Genomic DNA, 19,650 nt, shown 5'->3' on the forward strand with positions numbered 1-19,650 from the left:
AATCTAATGCAAATGAATGTAATCCAAGTTAATCTACTCAGAATGAGTCCAGCCAGGCCACAACTCATTTCCAGCAGTCTGTTTCACTACTTTCATTTATAATTCCAGTGCTGCACCAGACAGGGTGAATTTCGTTCAAACAAACAGATGGGCGACATATTAAAAAGAAAAACCTTCATACTGCAGGGTGTCTTGTATGGTGTTGAGCCATAACAAGCTGCCCAAACACCTTCCTAACACCCTGAATAGATTCTGCAGCTCGCTGTGACTCAGATGGAACAAATGTAATATTGTTGGGACAAAAGATATTTGCATTTGGTGTTTAGATGATAATGTCACTGTCTGACATGCTGGTCAAACATCTCCAATGGTTATCTTATGTTAAGTGCTAAGTTATGGTAAATGCCACTGTTAAACTTCTCCTCCCCTCTAGTATCTCAACAGTACACAGGAGGAGTTATGGGAAGCCTGTGTTTTATTCTTATGAATATCCCATCAATATGTGACTATGTGAAAACACCCTGTCCGTCCCAGTGCTGTACGCGTGTGTCTGAGTCAGTGGTGAAGGAAGATGTCATCCTTTGCCTTTACCTGGTGTGTTGAGCAGCCTGGACTTTTGACAGCTGTAGGCAATTTGCTGCTCACAGTATTCTGCACTGGTGGTGATGGCTGTCACCTGGAAACATAAGCATGGATATGTGTTTTCATTTTATCTTATTCAGGCAGACAGGTCAATTTCATGTAAGAACAAATTATTGAGCTGCAAAATGAAACAAAGTGCACTCTAATGTTGCTTTAATTTAGCTTCCCAATGATTTAGAGAAGCTGAAAATGGAACAAGTGATCCATACAAATTAGAAAGGAACATAATTACAGGAAGGATATGCCACTCAAACCCTGTCATCTCATGGAACACAGTGGTCTTGTACAGTGGGCAGGTTAAAAAAAGGAAATGCTGTCACTCCTCACTGGAGTGTTGAAACCTGTTAAGCCAACACACATTTGATTTTGAGTGAGACTAGATTGAACTTGTAATCTATAACCACTCAGCAGAAAGATTAAAACATAGACTCCTGTGATGTTTGTTCCTGTGAGTGTGAAGAACAGATTCACGTTGTCTGAGATGTATGGAGCACAACCACAGCTCAGAAACACCACATGAAACACTCGTTATGTTAGATTAACATTGTGACTGAGAGGGATTGAGAGGGAAGACTGAGCAGGACTGTGTAAAGCTTTAGTGCGACGTTTATTTAAGTAGTTTGAAGCAGATTCTGATGCTTTTGCTGTTGTACAGTAGGTTTGTGAAAACAGACATATTTGTTAAATGTTACCATGGTTATGATGCATGGCTATTTACTGCTATTTCAAGCTAGTTGCTGTTCAGGCATCACTATTTAATGTAATAAACATCCTGGCCCCTAAACCACAGAACTATTCTATGAGAAAAGTGAAAAGTATTTAGACTCAACTCCAGGAACTTAGCTTGCTTCCTCTCTGGGTTTTTTAAGGAAGCAGGGAGTGAGGTGTGAATGTGTGACTTAAGGGTTCTCACACATATCTGAGCAGGTGAGAGCTAAATAGCACACATGAACAAAGTTAATGGAGCTGTGATGTGGTGAGATCATAATTAGACTAAATACAAGCCCTAGGATATTAATAGATACATCCTGCCTTCAGACATCATATCACAAGAAAAAATAAAACATTTTAGGGACTGGGATATGATTGACTTCATCAGCATAGTCATTTTCCATAATCCAATCTATTTATTGTATTTATTTGGAATCTATTTGGAACACATTTTTCTTATATCATATTTAACTACTGAAATAAAATAAAAATATCATTGTTGATATTTTGTTTTTTTTCTTTAAAATCTACAAATACAAACACTAGACTAGATATCACAATACTTTCTATGCATAATGCCTGCTAGTGTGTCTTACCTGGTCCATAGAGGCACTGTAGTTGACCTGTAAGACAGTGCGTCTCTCTTTACTGGATCCAGTCACTGCAGTCTTTGGTGGCAGGTTGTTCATAACTGTTGTCCATACTTTATCCTCTACACATAAAAATGCACATAACGTTTCATTTGTTAGTAAAGTACAGATTGTGGGAAACTGCGTCAATCCAATGTGTTTTAAATAACAGTAAATCATTGATTGACAATTACACATACACTGTATTTACACAGACAGTAGATTCATTCATTCATTTATGTGCATACACACAGAACAGCAGTCTAGCAGACAAGGCAATGACGTTCCCTCTCTATGGGACTCCAGGCTTTAATAGCTAGTTCTGTATAGTTATACTGTAGCATGAGCTAGTCACTCAGACATGTCCCAGTTCATTCACACTTTCAGCCAAGGGATGTGTGTGTGTGTGTGTGTGTGTGTGTGTGTGTGTGTGTGTTTCAGGTCTCTGTGGTGTGTGTATCTGTAGGAGAAAATGAAACACTTAACATTTCTGAGGTGTGTGTGTGTGTGTGTGTGTGAATGTGCTATTCAGCGTGACTAAGGGGCTAGCCAGCCGAGTGCAGTGACATTTCATTAAAAGTCTTGCCTTTGCTCTGCCTGTGTGCTCTGCTGTTCCAGAGTATCTATTTATTTCACTCTGTGTGCCTGTATGTGCGTGCACAGGTGGGCAAGTGCGTGTGCTTGTACGTGTGTGTGTGTGTGTGTGTGTGTGTGTTTGTGACAGAAGTGTCACTCAGACCATTGGAGCACTCTTAGGTTTGCATAACAGGTCTGTTTCATGTGTTTTAAGTGTGTGGGGGTGTGTATGTGCATCTATGTGCCAGTGGCAGCTGCTCTGTCAGTTAAATGTCAGTAGTCGTGATTGTGTTGCCATGGAAACCCCAGGTATAGCAGGTTAAGAGTGCTGCTGTCTAAGGTTAAGGATGAGTAGGGCTGAAGAGTTTCCTTCCCTCACAGGTCACAGGGGGTAGTGAAGTGTGCACATGCACACACAGAGAGAAGCAGAACAGTGATGGCAGGTGCCCACGCACACACACACACACACACACACACACACACACACACCTGTCATATTGCAGTTGACTTTGAAGGGGCCAAGGGGTCCGCTGCCATCGGGGTCAATCCAGTAGGTATCAGAGGACCTCCCCAAATGCTTATAGGCCTCACAAGATGGTTCGTAAATAGCTGAAGTGAGGTGGGATAAAGAAAATGGCGGGACAGTGAGCCGCTGTACAGTAGGGGTATCAGTACAAAAAAAGACTAAAAGTGGACAAACAGTGAAGTGTAATGCCAATTTCTTGCAAAAAGAAGAGAGAGAAAAGAGCCATGTACAGTATGGAGATATTTTCTCTAATCTGATCTAAAAGATAAACATATGGGATAATTATCATCGTCCTGACAGTTTCAACAAAAGTGAAGAAATTATAAATTGGTAAAAGTAGAATTCACAGCAGAGCTGCTGTATTATTTTGCATTAGATTGTAATAACGTGCCCAATGAGTGCGTATCCATTTTTTATGTCAGTGATTTCAAACAGGATTAAATGAGTTGATGGATGGAAACGGCTGTGACACTGTTGGTATTCTTGGCAGCCCATGTTAATATAGCATTCTCTCCGTGTGTTTCCCTGTCTGCCTTTTATATCCTTTCTTTTTGTCACATAATGGATCAATTAATTATATATTACAAATTCAGGATGGATCTAAAAAAGCACATGATTGACTAAAGTTGCTTTTTTTTTTTTTTTTCATCCTCTTTCCAGAAGCCAATTCCATGTGGTTGCCAGTCTCTATTCAGCGCCTGTCAAGAAGTGGTGTCTTGTCCCACACACTCTAGCAATCTATCTGACAACATATTGATGTTATGTTTGTGTTGATCTACACACAGACAGACAGAGAGGGGAGGGGAGGAATTACACTTCAAAGAGCAATGTGAAAGTGTGAGTTGAAGTGAAACTTTTTTGATTAAAGCCAGACTGTTCAGAGGCTTAAGGCTGAGTTTAAGAAATCTGTCGTCTTCTCTCCCATTGTTTGATTAGGATTATCTTTTTATTACTCTTTTTGTATTAGTTTATGTTTCTGCCTTTTAAATTTTTTTTCGCCTTTTATCCATTATATCCTCTGACTTATTGGCTCTAATTTATTTTATTTTTTCTCTCTTTCAGGAGTTTTTCAGTTTTAGTAGAACTGACTTCACTTGACTTTCTCACCAGAACGACCTCACAGAGTGCTTGAGGCTCTATTACTAACTAATATTTCTCCAGTATTTTCTTCCCAGTTTTAGGAGACATCAGGTATTGCAATGTGATTAAAATATATTCTATTAAATATATGAAAATATTCAAAAATCAAAGCAATCCTACACAAATTGCCAGTCTTGGGACCAGCACTTAAGAGTGCAGTGGCCTGTGCAACATCAATGGCTGGGGTTTCATTTGGACAGCTTGGGGGTTCACTAACTTATCCATTGCTGGGGGACTCAGGCCTTGACTTCCGATCATACGGTCTATGGGTGACCACTAAAACCACTCAATCAAATCCACCCCTGTGATTAAAATGTAATGGCAATTTATATTGAAAATTGGAGTGTAATTGGGTGGCATTATGGTGTAGTCGCCTCACAGGACGTGGGTTTAAATTGGCATATTCTCCTGTGCCTGTGTGTTTTTTTTTTTTATTCCAGCTTCTTTCCACAGCCCAAACACTGACTTTGCCCTGTATACACCAACATAGATATATTGGCACATAATACCTTCACCCAAGCAGTTCAGGATTGCACTTGGACAGTGCCCTGTTTCAGAAAAATATGGCCTTTGGTCTTTGAAAGTAATGCCACTTTAAAAGGCACAAAAGGTGCACCCCCCTGCCTTCTAGTATTGGCCACTGGTCTCTGGACTCAAACAAGAATTTGAAGCTAAATTTCTTGCTCAAGGGCATGTCAAAAGTAGCTGGAGGGAAAGGGGAAAGCATTACTCATGCATCCTCCCTCTCTACATTTTACTGCCTGGTCCACCAATTTTATTCACAGCTTTCCAGTCCCAAACCAGACATTCTAATCTCCAGGTTACTGATGTGCCTTTAGCCATAATCTTATTAGTCCTTCATAAATATAGACAAACACAAAGAAATGTGGTTAAACAAAGACGTCTTTAACAAATTGTACTAATTATATGTCAGTCTGTTTTTATGCTCAGTTTTATTTCCTGTTCAATGTTTTTCCAATCGTCCTTCAGAGATAACATCCAGTAGCCCTCTCTCTGTGTTGCTTCCTCTAGTTTGCTCACGCTTTGTTACAATATGTGTTGCTTTGGGTTGAACATACAGACCACTGCCAAAAGAAAACAATATTTCTGAATATGACAGGAGGCATGGCATTTGGAAATTTTTAAAACTTCCAAGAAACCTCTTTTGGCTTTTTGTGGTCTGTGTTTTCTTTGTGCGCTGATGCGTTTGGTTGGGTCGTCCCTTCTCAGACCAGAACATAACACCCAACACAGAGAAGCCTGGCTTCTGAACAAGTTCAGCTTTGAATGTTCCCTCTGCTGTGAATTGTGGCTTTGGAAGAACAAACAGCTTAATCACTCAAAGGCGAGCAGAGGAAGGCAAAATCAAAGAAACACACACACAGAATCAAAACACACATAAAACACACACATACTCACAAGTGTGACACGTGGCTCCGGTGTATCCCCTTCCCTCACAGGTACAACTGAAGCTGTCCCATGTTTGTTTACATCGTCCACCGTGTTCGCAGTGGTTAGGCATACACCTGGAGAGAGATTTACATGACACGTGGCATTTCAGTATATACTACTAGAATGCTTTAATCAAGAAATTATATTATTATAAGGTGAAACCCTGATGTGGACACTTGGGAGATTAGCTTTGGGCAAAAAGAAACAGCCAACTAAATCGATAAACAACTACAATAACATCTAAAAGACAGTCTTGTGTAAAGGATATAATGTTTATGTTGGGGCAGATTAAATCTTGCTAATATTCCCACAGGTTGCACGAAACAATGGCTAGATACAGTATGAACTGTGCAAAGAATTACATTTGGAAAAATAGTCTTTACAAGGAAAACTGGCCCCCTGTGATTAGGGCTCTTAAATGTGTTAATTGAATCTTACACACTGAATCTCTTTAGCCTGCGGGGGGTTCTTTTAAAAGGCAATTCACATTTGGAGGCATCCAACATCCTGCTGACACTGCACACACGACTTTCTATATCATAAATATGGATTTCCTGAGCTCAGGTTGATTATGCTTTACAATTTCACTGACCATACACACATTAGCATGCAAATGATGCTACACATCCTATTTAGGTGTAAAGAATTTAATGTAAAGGACCACCATTATCATGAGTGAGCTGCCAGTAAGATTCCTAAATTACTTGAAAAATAAAAATATTTTTCTCTCTCTCTCTCTCCATATATATATATATATATATATATATATATATATATATATATATATATATGTTTTTTTTTTTCCCCCACTCTTCAAAATTAGTTGCTGTTGTTTTCAGAGTAGAAAACCTGAAACGTTGCAACTGCTTTAGGCAGTGCTGAAAACTGTGAATGTAGTTACTGGTCACCATGGTTAACATAAAGTAATGATGATCTTAAATAAATTACAGTTTGCACTAATTAAATTGCATGACAACTGAGACATGTTGTTTGCTGTTTGGTTACGAAAACAAACCATTATTTGAGTCTGCAATGACACACAACTGAATTTAAGTGATAGATGACAGGGTGGAGGATTGCCATGCTAATGATGGTTGTAATGCACAGTTTGGAATTTACTTGACAAAAACTGGTTTAAAAATGTCTGGAAAATTAGGGGAAGATGCAGGCAAGCAGTGTTACACCATTAAGCACAAAGCATTTAAGACATTACTGTTGTTCTTGATGAAATTTTAATACCAACTCCAATTCTGAACACATCAAAGTTCTGGTGGGGAGGCATCCTGGGGCACTGTAATCCTCACACACACACACACACACACACACACACACACACACACACACACACACACACACACACACACACACTCTCACACATGGACTCACACATGCAAGTTATGATAAAAATATCTTAGTCTCCCTGTTTGAATGAATAAAAGTAATGTTAGAAAAAAGTCAACTGGAGGATAAACAAGTGCTCATTAGAGTATATGTGTATATATAATTATTATTATAAGTGTATGGACCGCCTCTAGAGTATGTATTCTCTTTTGTGTTTTTTACCCTTATAGAATAACAGTGACATTGTGATATTCAGGAATTAGCATGCGCATTGTGTGTGCCTGTGCACCTGTGTATGTGCATTTTGTTTCCTCCACCATCTGAGTGTAAACAGAATCCCACAGTGGAACGACACTCAGAAAGAAGAGGTCAGTCAGGGCTATTGAACTGCCTTCAAAGACATTCTGATTAGTCAGATGGTAACACTGCACCCATTCATCTTCCATGGCAGAACAGGGCCCAAGTACTGCAGGGCCGATTCACAACAAGTAATGAAGATTGGCAGCACTTCAAGTAGGAGGGATAAGACATTGTTGTGGGCATCTGCAGAACTTCACATGAGTTTGAGTTAGTTCTCAATATCTGACATCAGCACCACAATCTGCAATAATCGTTTCATACAACATTAGCTCACAGTAGCACTACAGAAACACATTAGAAAAACTCGCCTAGCCTGCCTCTGCAGTATGGACTGAAATAATGCTTTACATCTGATTGTTTAGATGGATGTAATCAATTGTTTTTACTAAAAATGGAAGAAATGACCGTGTGATGTGTGATGGGGCTCTTGAGGTGTACTCATAGTCCTACAATAGTCCAACACTCTATATTCCATGTTTACTTAGTATTTATGTTGCCATGTTACCTTATTTATGTTTTATTATGTAAATCCAGTAAACCCCTTCCTTTATAGTGGTGCCTTTTTTGCTGCGCCCTAAAAGCCTGAACTGTCTCTCAGACCGAGATATTGTGCAGTGAGTCTTTTATGTTTCTGATCGCTGTTTTCGTGCACACAAGTTGCACATTGAGGTGCAGAGGATTTCCTTAGTTTAGAGGAGCCATTCTGCACAATAGAGAACTTTTACTTTTGTTGATTTTTCTTTATTTTTGTACTTTTAAGTAACATTATATGTGCAGGGTTTTTCATGGTGTACAGTATATTCACACTGCACCAATAATACTTTTATTTAATAAATGATCTGAGTACTTCATCCACCACAATAGTTTACACACAACATCTGATTCACTGTAAGGAAGCATTCAAATTGAACTCAAGGCATGGATGATTCCATATATGGCAAATCCATCCCAATGTGTTTGTCTAGTCCATGACAAGGAAATAAATTGAAACGTCAACAAGTTGTAATGAATCCTTCCAGTGAGCCAACGATGGGCCGTGCTGTTATACTTGGGAAAGAAATGAAGGAGTGCGTGGCTCATTTCTGATGTTTGAGTGAGATCACAGTGTTTTCTGAGGATAAAACCTACTCTTCACTTTCAGTTTACATCAAAAAATGTAGTATTTACACATCCCCTCTTACACTGTGAATCCAGCCCATCAATTATATCCCTCTGACAAGCACGCAAAAAACAGCCACACACAAACATTCTTGAGCAGTTACATACGCAATAACAAGAGCCCTGGGTTATACATCAGATACGAATTCAGAAGCTGTACATAAAAGTCTTGTTTACTGAATGACTCTTCCTATTTGAAACCACTTGATTTATGATACTCATCGTCTTTGTGCTCTGTAATGTGTAATTCCATTCATCAGTGACTGTGTGTGTGTGTGTGTGTGTGTGTGAACTCTTACCTATCTATTATTGCACACATGTCCAGGCTGACGTTCTCAAAAGCTCCCACAGTGCCTTTTTCTACAGCATGCAGATCAGCTGGTTGGTCGTCCACCAGGATTGCTTGCATGCAGCCCTGGAAGGAACGCTGGGAGGGTGGTAACAGCGTCTGGAGAAAATACCCTGAAAGCCATAGAAGAAACAATAGAAGAAAGTTAAACATTGTATTTGCTATTACAAATAAAAGAGAACTGAAGATGAATAAACTGAGCAGGGAGTGCGTGGAAAGGGATGTACAGCAGCTTGTGTTTCAATTACTGAGCGAGTGTGGGAAGGAGACAATAAACGAGGAAAGATGGATCCGCGATTTAAAACACACCATGACATGAAGACAAGAAGTCAAGAAGCAGAAGTAGACAAGTAGACATCAAACTTAATGACGTCATCATCCTTGACAAGCAACAACAGGCCTATCAAGTGCCTGGTTATTGACACTTTTTCCAGCCATGAACCTTCATCAGCCATCTTCTTTTAGAGTTTATACACAATGCCCATTAGCCTTAATACCAGCACTAAGCCTACAAAAGGACATACAGTATAAGCTTTATTATATACAGCGCTTTGAGCTACAGGAGTCAATGGTCCATTTACCATACGTAGCACAGGGCCTTGACTGAAATGAACAAGGCTAGGACAAAAGTGTGTGCATGAGGTGTGTGTGTGTGTGTGCAGTGGAAGACATACAGACCTCGTGATTGTTTTGCCCAAGGTCTGTGAATATAGAGTTCATGTGTGTGTGTTCTACATTTACAGATAGCGTGTCTTCACGTACTTGTGTACTCTATAGCTGGTGTACTATTATAGTGTGCATGGTATGCCACAAGCACATGGGTCACTCGTAAAACACTGACGCTCAATGACATCTCCATCATTGTTTTGATATAAGCTGTCACACTCTCCAGCATGCCTATCAGCCTCAAGGCCAAAGCATCAAAGAGGCTTATTATCGAGGGCATATGCACTGTGTGTATGTGTATGTGTGTGTGTGTGTGTGTGTGTGTGTGTGTGTGTGTGTGTGTGTGTGTGTGTGTGTGTGTGTGTGTGTGATGGTGTGTGTGAATGTGTACAGTATGTATTTGCCATCATGCCAGCACATAATGCAGGAGAAAACTAAAATGTGGGTGTTTGTGCTAAATTCTTTTTTTTTCTTCCCATTCTCTGATTTTCACTCCCACCCCAAATTCCCCTGTCATCCTTGCCATCTGTCTCTTCTCCTGCCACATCTGTCTGCTGTCTCTCCAGAACAGTGGAAGACATACAGACAAAGAAGGGAAGAGAGGGAGAGATGGAAAGGGAGAGAGAAGATTGGAAACAGAGCAGACTACAACTGGTTGGCAGCACTTTGTGTCCTGTAGATAGGATATCAATTCAGAGGAGACGGAGTCTTTCTGACAGGTTGGCAGAACGAACAGAGCAATGCATGGAACATGGAGGTTGGTGGATGGATGGATGTTGCTACGCCGTGAAAGCTGACAGAGGTTCGCTGCTCTGTTATTCTATGTAAACCACCAAGGGGTGTTTTCCCAATTTAACTGCACCATAACATCCTACTTGTCTGTTGGGTGCCTGTTTTTATATGCTGCTCATTTTTTTGGAGAAATTGAAAAGACATACAACTGACAAACCGTCAAACTTCATTTCCAAATTTTTTGTTGAAAGTCCATTACCAAACAGCAAAGTTTTTTTTTAATTATTAAGTTTAATATTGGCCTGCATCTGCTGGGAGACAGACTAAAAAACATGCAGGCTGCCAATCCCCTGATTTCGTGGATCATGGACTAGCTCACCAACCATCCCCAGTTCCTCCACCTGCGCAACTGTGTGTCTGACACGGTGGTCTGTAGCACAGGTGATCCATAGGGGACAGTTTCTGTCTCCGTTCCTCTTCACACTGTATACGTCAGACTTCAGGTACAACTCAGAGTCCTGCCATCGTGACACGTTCCCTGATGACTCTGCAGTTCTAGGATGTATCCAGGGTGGAGACGTCACAGAGTACCAGACAGTGGTGGATCATTTCGTGGATCAACAGAGCAGAACGCCACAGGAGATCCTTTCTGCCTATGGCCATCAAACATCAAACAACTCTGTCCCCCTCTGTATGGAGGTGGGAAACTGAACTGACTATCATCAGTATCATTATTTATGTTATGTTTTTAAATTGATTTTGTATTTGTGTGGATCTATTCTGGTTGTGGTTATTTATTTCCAAAATAAATAAAATTATTAAATTTAAAAAAGTCATATATATCTGTAAAAGCTATTACACACACTGATAGTTTAAACCCAAACTAAGAAAGTATTTTTTTTTCCTGAATGCAACATTGCTCTATGGTTTTAATTTGTGGTATAAACAAAAAGCTTTTTTCCATTCCTTGGGATAAAGACCAGCAACAATAATTCCCTTTTACCACAGTCCTGTTGTGTCCAAAGAGCTTCTATCAGAACACACAGACCAGCATTAGCTCTCTTCCACCTGAATACATCAGTCTGGCAAGGTCGGTTCCCAGGTCATAAAGCACCTGTGTCCACATCCTAACATGTTTAGACGGATGCATCTGAAGGAGCTAGCCAAGACAACAGCCAAAGTCCTGAGAGGAAAAAATTAAATATTCTGAGGCTGCAACTCTACAACATATTCAGAGGAGACAGATATTGTTGCCAGAACCAATATGTATAATCTCACAAAATCCAAATACACCCCAGGGAAAACTACCTTAACACATACCTGCAGAACACCTTATGGAGAACCTTCAAAAGGAACATAACATGTATCCATGTCAAACATCACTACACACATCAGGGACAACATGCACCGACTATCGCAGATATGCACATTAATAAAGGTGCAGTATGGGTACACACGCATACACAAGAAAAGCACTTGCTGTACACGTGTAGACACGTACAGCCTGCTCTTTGATAAATGCAGGCGTCAAGAGTGTCATGTCTAATTTATCACAAGCTTCAGGAGAAGGAAGAGGTTCCAGCATTTAGAAGCGTCGCTATATGTTGCAGTTATAATGAATAAAATGTAATTAGTAAGTTACAGCATGTTTTTTTTTCACATTCTTCCAACAGGAGTTAAAGTAGCACATTTGAAAGGTCAAACATTTCATGCATAGCACACTAGACTTTATACTTTAATAGAAAAATTATGTTTAAGACTAAATCACACTATAAATATTTATTCATGGATATAAAGCAAATATGATTTTAAAGTAGAAAAAAAGAAAGCAGCGAGCTTAGAAATGTTATGACAATGTTTGGAATAACTCAGCAGAGTTATAAAATTGGTAAGAACGCGAAGATTGCAAAACTAATAAAACTAGCAGTGTACACTATTTTTGTTCACAGTTATGAAACACCAGCAAGCTTCAGGGTGGAACGTCCCATAATTGACTTTGTCATTAGTATATCCATTTGTCGCCTGTTCCTGCACAGAAAATAGCATGACTTTATGGCTTATGCGCCTGTGTGTGTGTGTGTTTGTATGAGTGTCCGTGAGTTTTCCATCTTGAGAAATTAAATTTGCGGATTTCTTGTGTCAGTCACTTACTAATTTCTCTAAGCGTAGTGTCAGGAGTAAGAAACTACTCCCCGTAAAATGGGCTTTGGATTCATAAGACTGCTTTTAAAAGCACACGCTCTAAGGGTGGAGAAGAGAAGCGATGAGGAAAGAGGCAAATGAAGGAGTTGACCCGGTTAAAGCAGATAAGAGGGATGAGTGGAAAGGGAAGAGGAAGAGGTCCAAAAAAAAGACAATTTGGGGAGAATGAAAGCAATGAGAGAGAGTGGTGGAGTGGAGAAAATAAAATAGTGCTATAACAAAAGATTGAAGTATTTTCATTCCTCTGACATTTACTCAGACTCCTTCACTTCTTGTATACTTTACTGTGCTGCAGATTTCACTTTTAATACATAAATAACTTATCGATCCAGTTACACTCAATAGCTCACAACAAAGTAACAAAAAGACGTTTTTAACATTTCTTTCATGATCAAGAGACAAAGTCTTTTATAATTTAAAGTATTTAGACTCTCACTGCGCTACTTTGTAAAAGCAACAATTACAGCTTTCAATCATCTCTACAGTCTCCACAGGCTTCTCACACCTGATTTGTGCAGCTTATCCCTTTGTTCCTGGCAGTTCCTCTCGAGCCCCGTCAGACTGGATGGTGTTTGTGTACTGACGTTTTCAAGTCTCTCCACAGAAGTTCTATGGGGTTTAAGTCTGGACCACTCAAAGACAGTCAGAGACTTCTCCCAAAGCCACTCCAGCACTCGGCTGTATACTCAGGTCATTGTTGTTCTCAAAGTTGAAGTGTCACCTCAGTCTCAGTTTGCATGCAGAGCAGGTTTTCCTCAGGGAGCTCTGTATTTGGCTGCATTCATCTTTACCTCAACTCTCCCTGTCTTTGCCACTGAGAAGCTCCCCCAAGCACCATAGAAGAACACAAAGAACACAAAAATCACCCCAGCCATACTGTAACCCTTGAGGATCAACAGATTCCCCATAAAAACTGTCAGTAGTCTTATGAAATCTTGCAACTGTGAATGACCACCTGAATTTCACATGTTTTTAAGACATCCACACAGAGACTATACATACAAACTGAGGATGCTAAGTGATTTTAATATTCTCTGGAAACGGTGTTTGTGAATTCAGTGTGAGTCATTTTATTCTAACATTTATATTTATGTATATATTTATTTGAATAGACACAGAGAGAGTGTGACTTGGTATTTCCAGTGTGACCATGCATTGTGTTTTTTGACATTGTGTTGAAGCTTAAAGATAGAAGAAGTTTTATACTGTGGATAATATACTCCAGCACGAGGCTGCCACCATGCAACACTATATGCTAATTAGCCAGGTGACTGTGTAAAGCTGTGTAAAGTATAGACACCTAGCAAAGTTTAGAGTTCCGCACAAAGAGCTCAATTTGTCTGACCAGACCGTGTCTCGACACAAAAGGTGTTTCACCATTGTCATGAGCACATCCAAAACATGCGTGAACTACACTCTGAACTGCACTTGAATACCTCCAGAGTAGACACACACTCCTTTGACCCAGTGTAGCTCCCATCTACCATAAAAGCCTAACTGCGGGGATTATTGTCCTTTCAACTGGTTCTCTTATCTCTGCAGAGAATTTCTGAAGCTCTGTAATTGTGACTATTGGGTTCTTGGTCACCTCCCTGGCCACCAAGGCCTTTCTTACCTACTTATTCAGTGTGGACAGACGGTCAATCCTAGGAAGACTCTTAGTGAACCCGAAACCTTCTATTTCTCAGTTATTCACTGAAAGCTTTAGAAATGGTTTTATGCCCATGCCCTGAGATATGCCTTTCCAGAATTTTATCACAGAGGCACATGCAGAGCTTATGAGACGCATAATTCTCCACAATAAGATGAAGAGAGGAGACAACCTGAAAAAAAAAAGGCAGAAGTGGCAAATTCCTTCTGCACTGTCAATACCAGCATATAAAGAGTTGTTTCATTTTCATACAGTGTGATTACACGGCAGTAGCAGTCTGGGGTTACTGATTAACTACAGTTACAGAATAGAAACAAAGCAGACTGATGCCTTACAGTCAAGAGATTGGAGGCTGATGGCTACCTGGATCACTGAACCTACATAAATTGCTCTTAGCAATTATGTATATAAAGGAACATGGATGGTTCATGACACTGAGGAGTTCCTGCTAATTGTGGCATATTGACAAGAACAGTCTAGGTCGCTTAGAAAATGCTGATGGAATACTGTTTGAGAGTTTTAGGACAGCTTAATGCGCTTGGCCTCTCTGACTCATCAAGCTGAGCGGACAGAGAGAGTAATTGAGTGCAAGCCAAAGGCTAAACTATCTTTTATATACTGACCATATTATTCTGTTGCCTCAGTGGTAGAATGACAATTAGCCTCTGAATATGATGAGGTGGAGTGTTTTGAATACATTTTCTAGATATTCTGTGTGATTATTCGTTGTGTATGTAGGTTTGAGATTTTATGAGCATTTTGGTCAAAAACACACGCACAAAGTGCTCATGAGAGATCTGTACACCAACACTGATGCACATACACACAGATACAGATACATGGAGGCCTTCCTTAAGATAAAGGGGAAGAAAGGTCCAGGATTAAATTGGAGGACAGATCAGCATGGTCTAGACCACGAGTCAAGTCCTCAAAGCTAGGAGCAAACTGATGGAGCTAAAACCAACCTGCGTCACTACACATTCTTTACCTTCTCCATGAAATAAATCTCCAAACTGAACTAAGAACTGGTTGAAATAGTTCCAGATACGACTCCCTGAGCCTGCAAAGCGACGACCTAGATCACTTTGTACTCTTTGCGATAACAACAATCAGCAGTTTTGTATCCCTTGCAGCCTTCAAACGTGTGTTTACCACCAGGCTGCTCCTCAGCATTCATTATGTTATGTAAAATTAATGAGTAAAACCCCAGTCACAGTTGTTGCCAATGCAGCCCCCGCACTGAAGAACATCCAGTAGTTGTATTGTATCACTGATTGTATGACTGCGTGTATGCACACACTCATACACATGATTTTCTTTCTAGTACGAGACAGAAACAATTTGTATCTACATGAATTGTGCCTGTTTTGAGCTAATGAGATTTTTTTGTCTCACTGTCACTCTTCCTCTTAAATTCTCTTAAAGATATAGTTTATCTTTTTAATAATGCTGATATGATGGCTCCAAAACTCCTCTTAATGTGGGGAGGTGCTGTGTATGCCTCCTGTAACCCAGATTAAACAGCAAGTTGTGTGTCAAGTGACTTTTTTATTTCCCTGCCAGAAACTCTGTTTATCTTCCTGTCATTCCTTGTTTCTACTTTCTCTTCTTCACCATCTTTAATCCATTTCACTCTTTCCTTTTCTCTCTTACTGTCATCTTCAAGTGGTAAAGACATTACGGAGGTTACCTCCTCTCAGTCACTATTGATTCCCAACTCAGCTTACCAAAAGCAATAAATCACAAGTTAGATCAAAATGGAGACGGTAAGAAGAAAGATATGAGGTGAGGGGGTTGAAAATAGAAAAGTGGTCAGATATAAAGACATAAAGAGTGTAAAAGATAAGAAAGAAATAGATTTTGAATTATTCTTTTGGATTAATTTTGTTTGAAAAAAAGTCATCATGGCTTCGAGGGAAAGTGATGGACAACATGCTAAAACAATTTGGATGTTCGTGAGAGGTGCTCTGATCCTTATTGACTGACCCGGGGAAATGAGTTTGCTTGATGGAGGAGATTGTACTTGGAGAGAGGGAGGGAAGGACATGGACCTGATGGAGCTATCAGAGCCCAGACTATCTCTCTCAGTTACTGTAATTTCATACAGGTGCCCACACACACAAAGTCACACATGAACACTTAGATACGGACCGTCTTCCAACAGACGGACAGCGGTGTCTGGCATCATTAACCTGGCATCTTTCTAATTCAGACAGATTGTGGCAGCTGTGTGTGTGTGTCCTACTGCTTTCCTGTCTGTGTGCTTGTGTACACATATCTGGTAGTCTACTTATAGCGGGGGTTTTTCATAAGTGAGCAACTTTCTAAACTATGGCCACAGGGATATAGATTTCTAGGCAGATTGATGGACATATTTTTAGCTTGTAAAATCACAAACACACATATAGACACAGATAAGAGCTTTATTAGCACTGATTAAATCAGAAACAGAGCTCTGTTTCACTAATGCCAAAACATTCTTACAAAATGTTTTAAATTATTCAACTAAATGTAGTAACAAATCACACTATGTAAAAATAAACTAAAAGCAGATTGTGATTCATCTCTAATTTTGATGGGGTTCGGTGCTCTTTGCTCATTTTATTTCATCATCAAATAAAAAGTCATGCACTGTGATTAACCACAAAAAGCAACTCTTGAAAAACAACATGTACTGCAGCCTGAAACAAACAATGTTATTTCCATCTCACCATTATCTACTTATTCAGTATAGTAAATGTTTTAGATTATATACCCTAGCCTCCCTGATGGGCACTGGCCAGCAGTGTGATGTGTTGACAGTGTATGGAGAAGAAAGTGAGGAGTGTGTTGTCGTCAGATGTTGGGGTGACCTTACCTCCCAAATGATAGGTTCCTCCCGTGGTGATGGTGAGAGGTGAAGTCGAGCGCACAGCAGACGCCTCATCACCATCAATCGTCAACATGGCAAAGTTCTCCTTGGTGACTAAACGCATTGCGTGCCACTGTCCGTCGTTAAGGCCTGAGCCTGTAAAGTAAAGTGGAAAAGGTGAAACTTCGAAAAACAATGTTGTAAAAGTGTAAATCATTCTTAGTGCAAGGTTTAGTCTGACTGTTTCCTTAAACATTATTTCAAAGAAAATTACAATACTAAACTACTAACATACAATAATACATTCAAAGCACAGCGCTTCATTTATTATTTTTGAACTTTACGTTGTTGAAAAAAGCGCTGATCACTGTTTGTGACTGTTCCTGTAGCAAAGCAACAAAAACTGATCCTCAGTAAATCCTTACTAAAAAGTAAATGTTAGTGAAGAACTTCTGATCTTGTGAAAACTGAGTATGACGTACAGTAAGCGCCCCACTGTAAGATGACAGGGTGACTTATCATGGCGTTATGTGGTTATGTGGGTGGCAAAACTAGGAAATAAAATTTCTGTCTGTGATGTGTGGCTATCGCTCTCTGTTTTCCTTCTACTTTGTCAAAAAGTCGTTTTTTTCTACACAGTTAAATGCACTCCTGTGTTTTCCCCTCTCTTATGTCTCTGCTCTCTGGTTTCAAATGTGGTTAAGACACCAGCCAAGGCTCATCCAGCTGCCTGCATGCCATTTTTTCCCCCTCACATATTACACACCCTGTATTCTCATACAGTATGCATGCCAGGGTTCTTCAGCTCTTTTGTTCTCTCCCTCCTTTCACTCTCCCCCTTTACTAGCTGACTGCAGCTTCTACTTTCAAGGCCCGTGTGTCTCAACTCCATTAACTCTCAGAGAACCCTGTTTGCGTCCGAGTACCAAAGTACGCGTGTGTGTGTGTGTGTGTGTGTGTGTGTTCTCCGTCTGCGCGTGCGAGCTTTGACCAGTCTGTGCATGTGTGTACAAGTCTGTAATGTGTTGTGCTGTCTGCATATGTCAATGTAGAGTGTGTTTGTGCATGTGAGTTTTGTGCTCTCCTTTCCTCTCCCTTCCCTTGTAGCTGTGCTCCATTAAATATGAGTGATGTTTTGGAAAGGGACATTACTACTGGAGCCCAGAGAGAAGCCAGCTCACTCTCATCACCCTCTCCTCTATACATCACCTCTTACTGACACCAATCTCTAGTCATCCTTCCCTCTCTGCCTCCCTCTCTGTCCCTGATTTTTTCTTCCATCTCTCTCTCTGTCTTTATTTCCTTCCCTTTATTTCTGGTTTCACGTTTCCTTTTTTTTTCTTTCTTACACTCCTCTCCTCTTGCGACCATCTACTGCGGTGTCCGTCTTTTTCAATCTGCCTCAGCTCACTGCTTCACTACATCCATAGTATGGATGATGTGACAAAGTTCAAGGTACAGTCATGTGAAGCACAGGCTATGGATCTACATTCAGATCAATACAAATTTACCTTTGTATCTTGCATGCTTCAATGCATTTGACCCATGTATGTTGGTTCGGTAGTGAGGGTGCAGGTTTCTGTCATTTTTGTGCCTTTGCTGTGTGTGTGTGTTTACACAGCACACTTTTGCACTGTTTACTTATTCGCAGTGTACACGAAGAGGCCCTGGCTTTCATGTCAGCAGGGAGTCTGCACTAATTAATCTCCATCAGCAGGGTGACCATGTGTTTGTGTGTGTGTGTGTGTATATGAGTGTCATGACGGCAGTGACCAAAGAAACTGAGAGCCAAGATGGCCGCCAGCTGGGGGGTGTGACTGCTGTGGCCTCCCTCAGGACAATGCTGGTTAAATATGCACTGTCACAGGATAGAATTCAACGATACTGTTCAAAATAGATTTTTTTTTGTTGCACTTGAGAAGGCACAAATTGAAAAGTAATAATGACAGAAAATTAGAGGATGGAGTGTGAATTGTCTGGTAGGAAAAAGTCAGTTCTGGTAGAAAGTGACCTTGATGCGGTCCTTCAATCACATTTCTGATGGTTTATTGGTTTGATGTAATCACCATCAAGCTCCGTGCTCCATGCTGTTCATCTCTATAACCTCTCGAATGTAATGGAAAATAGATACTGTGTAACCTTGTGTTCCCTCATCTGTTTTACATCACCTGCAATAGCTTTGAATGATGAGCTTATCAGTTATGGCAGTGTTACTGAATCTTCGCACTCAGTCCAGCACACATTCACACACACACACACAAGTGCCTGCTTGAACGCACACTGACTCGGTAGGTCTCTCTCTCTCTCGCTCTGTCACATATGCCAAATACACGTGCTCAAATCGCGCACATGCCAGCTGTCTGCCATAGATAAAGAGAGCATTGATAATGGAGGAGAGCAGAAGGAGGGGGTAGCGAACTGATCTGACTGGGTAGGACTCTTTCATATTTTGGAAATGTCATTCATACGTGCACATAGTGGTCTGATGAGTACTGAACACATTGTGCTGTGGGTCCTCTTGCATCACCTCCTGATCTCACTTTGATCTCAACTTAAAAAAGTCACCAAACTGGGCAGGAATATCTTTGCAAGTGATACATAACCATTTCAAATCACAGAACACTTAAATATGCTGGCATATAATAAAACAAGGAGCTCATTACA

The 19,650-nt window shown here is 40.3% G+C and overlaps 1 protein-coding gene across 1 annotated transcript in view; it reads right to left on the reverse strand.

Moving 5' to 3' along the window:
• Positions 1-19,650, reverse strand: part of cntnap2a (contactin associated protein 2a) — a 269,264-nt gene that overhangs the window by 85,287 nt on the left and 164,327 nt on the right. The window contains 6 exon segments of the mRNA XM_026363812.1: positions 592-676; positions 1,950-2,065; positions 3,048-3,167; positions 5,644-5,750; positions 8,835-8,997; positions 16,993-17,142. Of these exon segments, the coding sequence (XP_026219597.1) occupies positions 592-676; positions 1,950-2,065; positions 3,048-3,167; positions 5,644-5,750; positions 8,835-8,997; positions 16,993-17,142 (741 nt within the window).

This window comes from Anabas testudineus, chromosome 2 (assembly GCF_900324465.2).
Source record: "Anabas testudineus chromosome 2, fAnaTes1.2, whole genome shotgun sequence".
NCBI classification, from domain to species: Eukaryota; Metazoa; Chordata; class Actinopteri; order Anabantiformes; family Anabantidae; genus Anabas; species Anabas testudineus.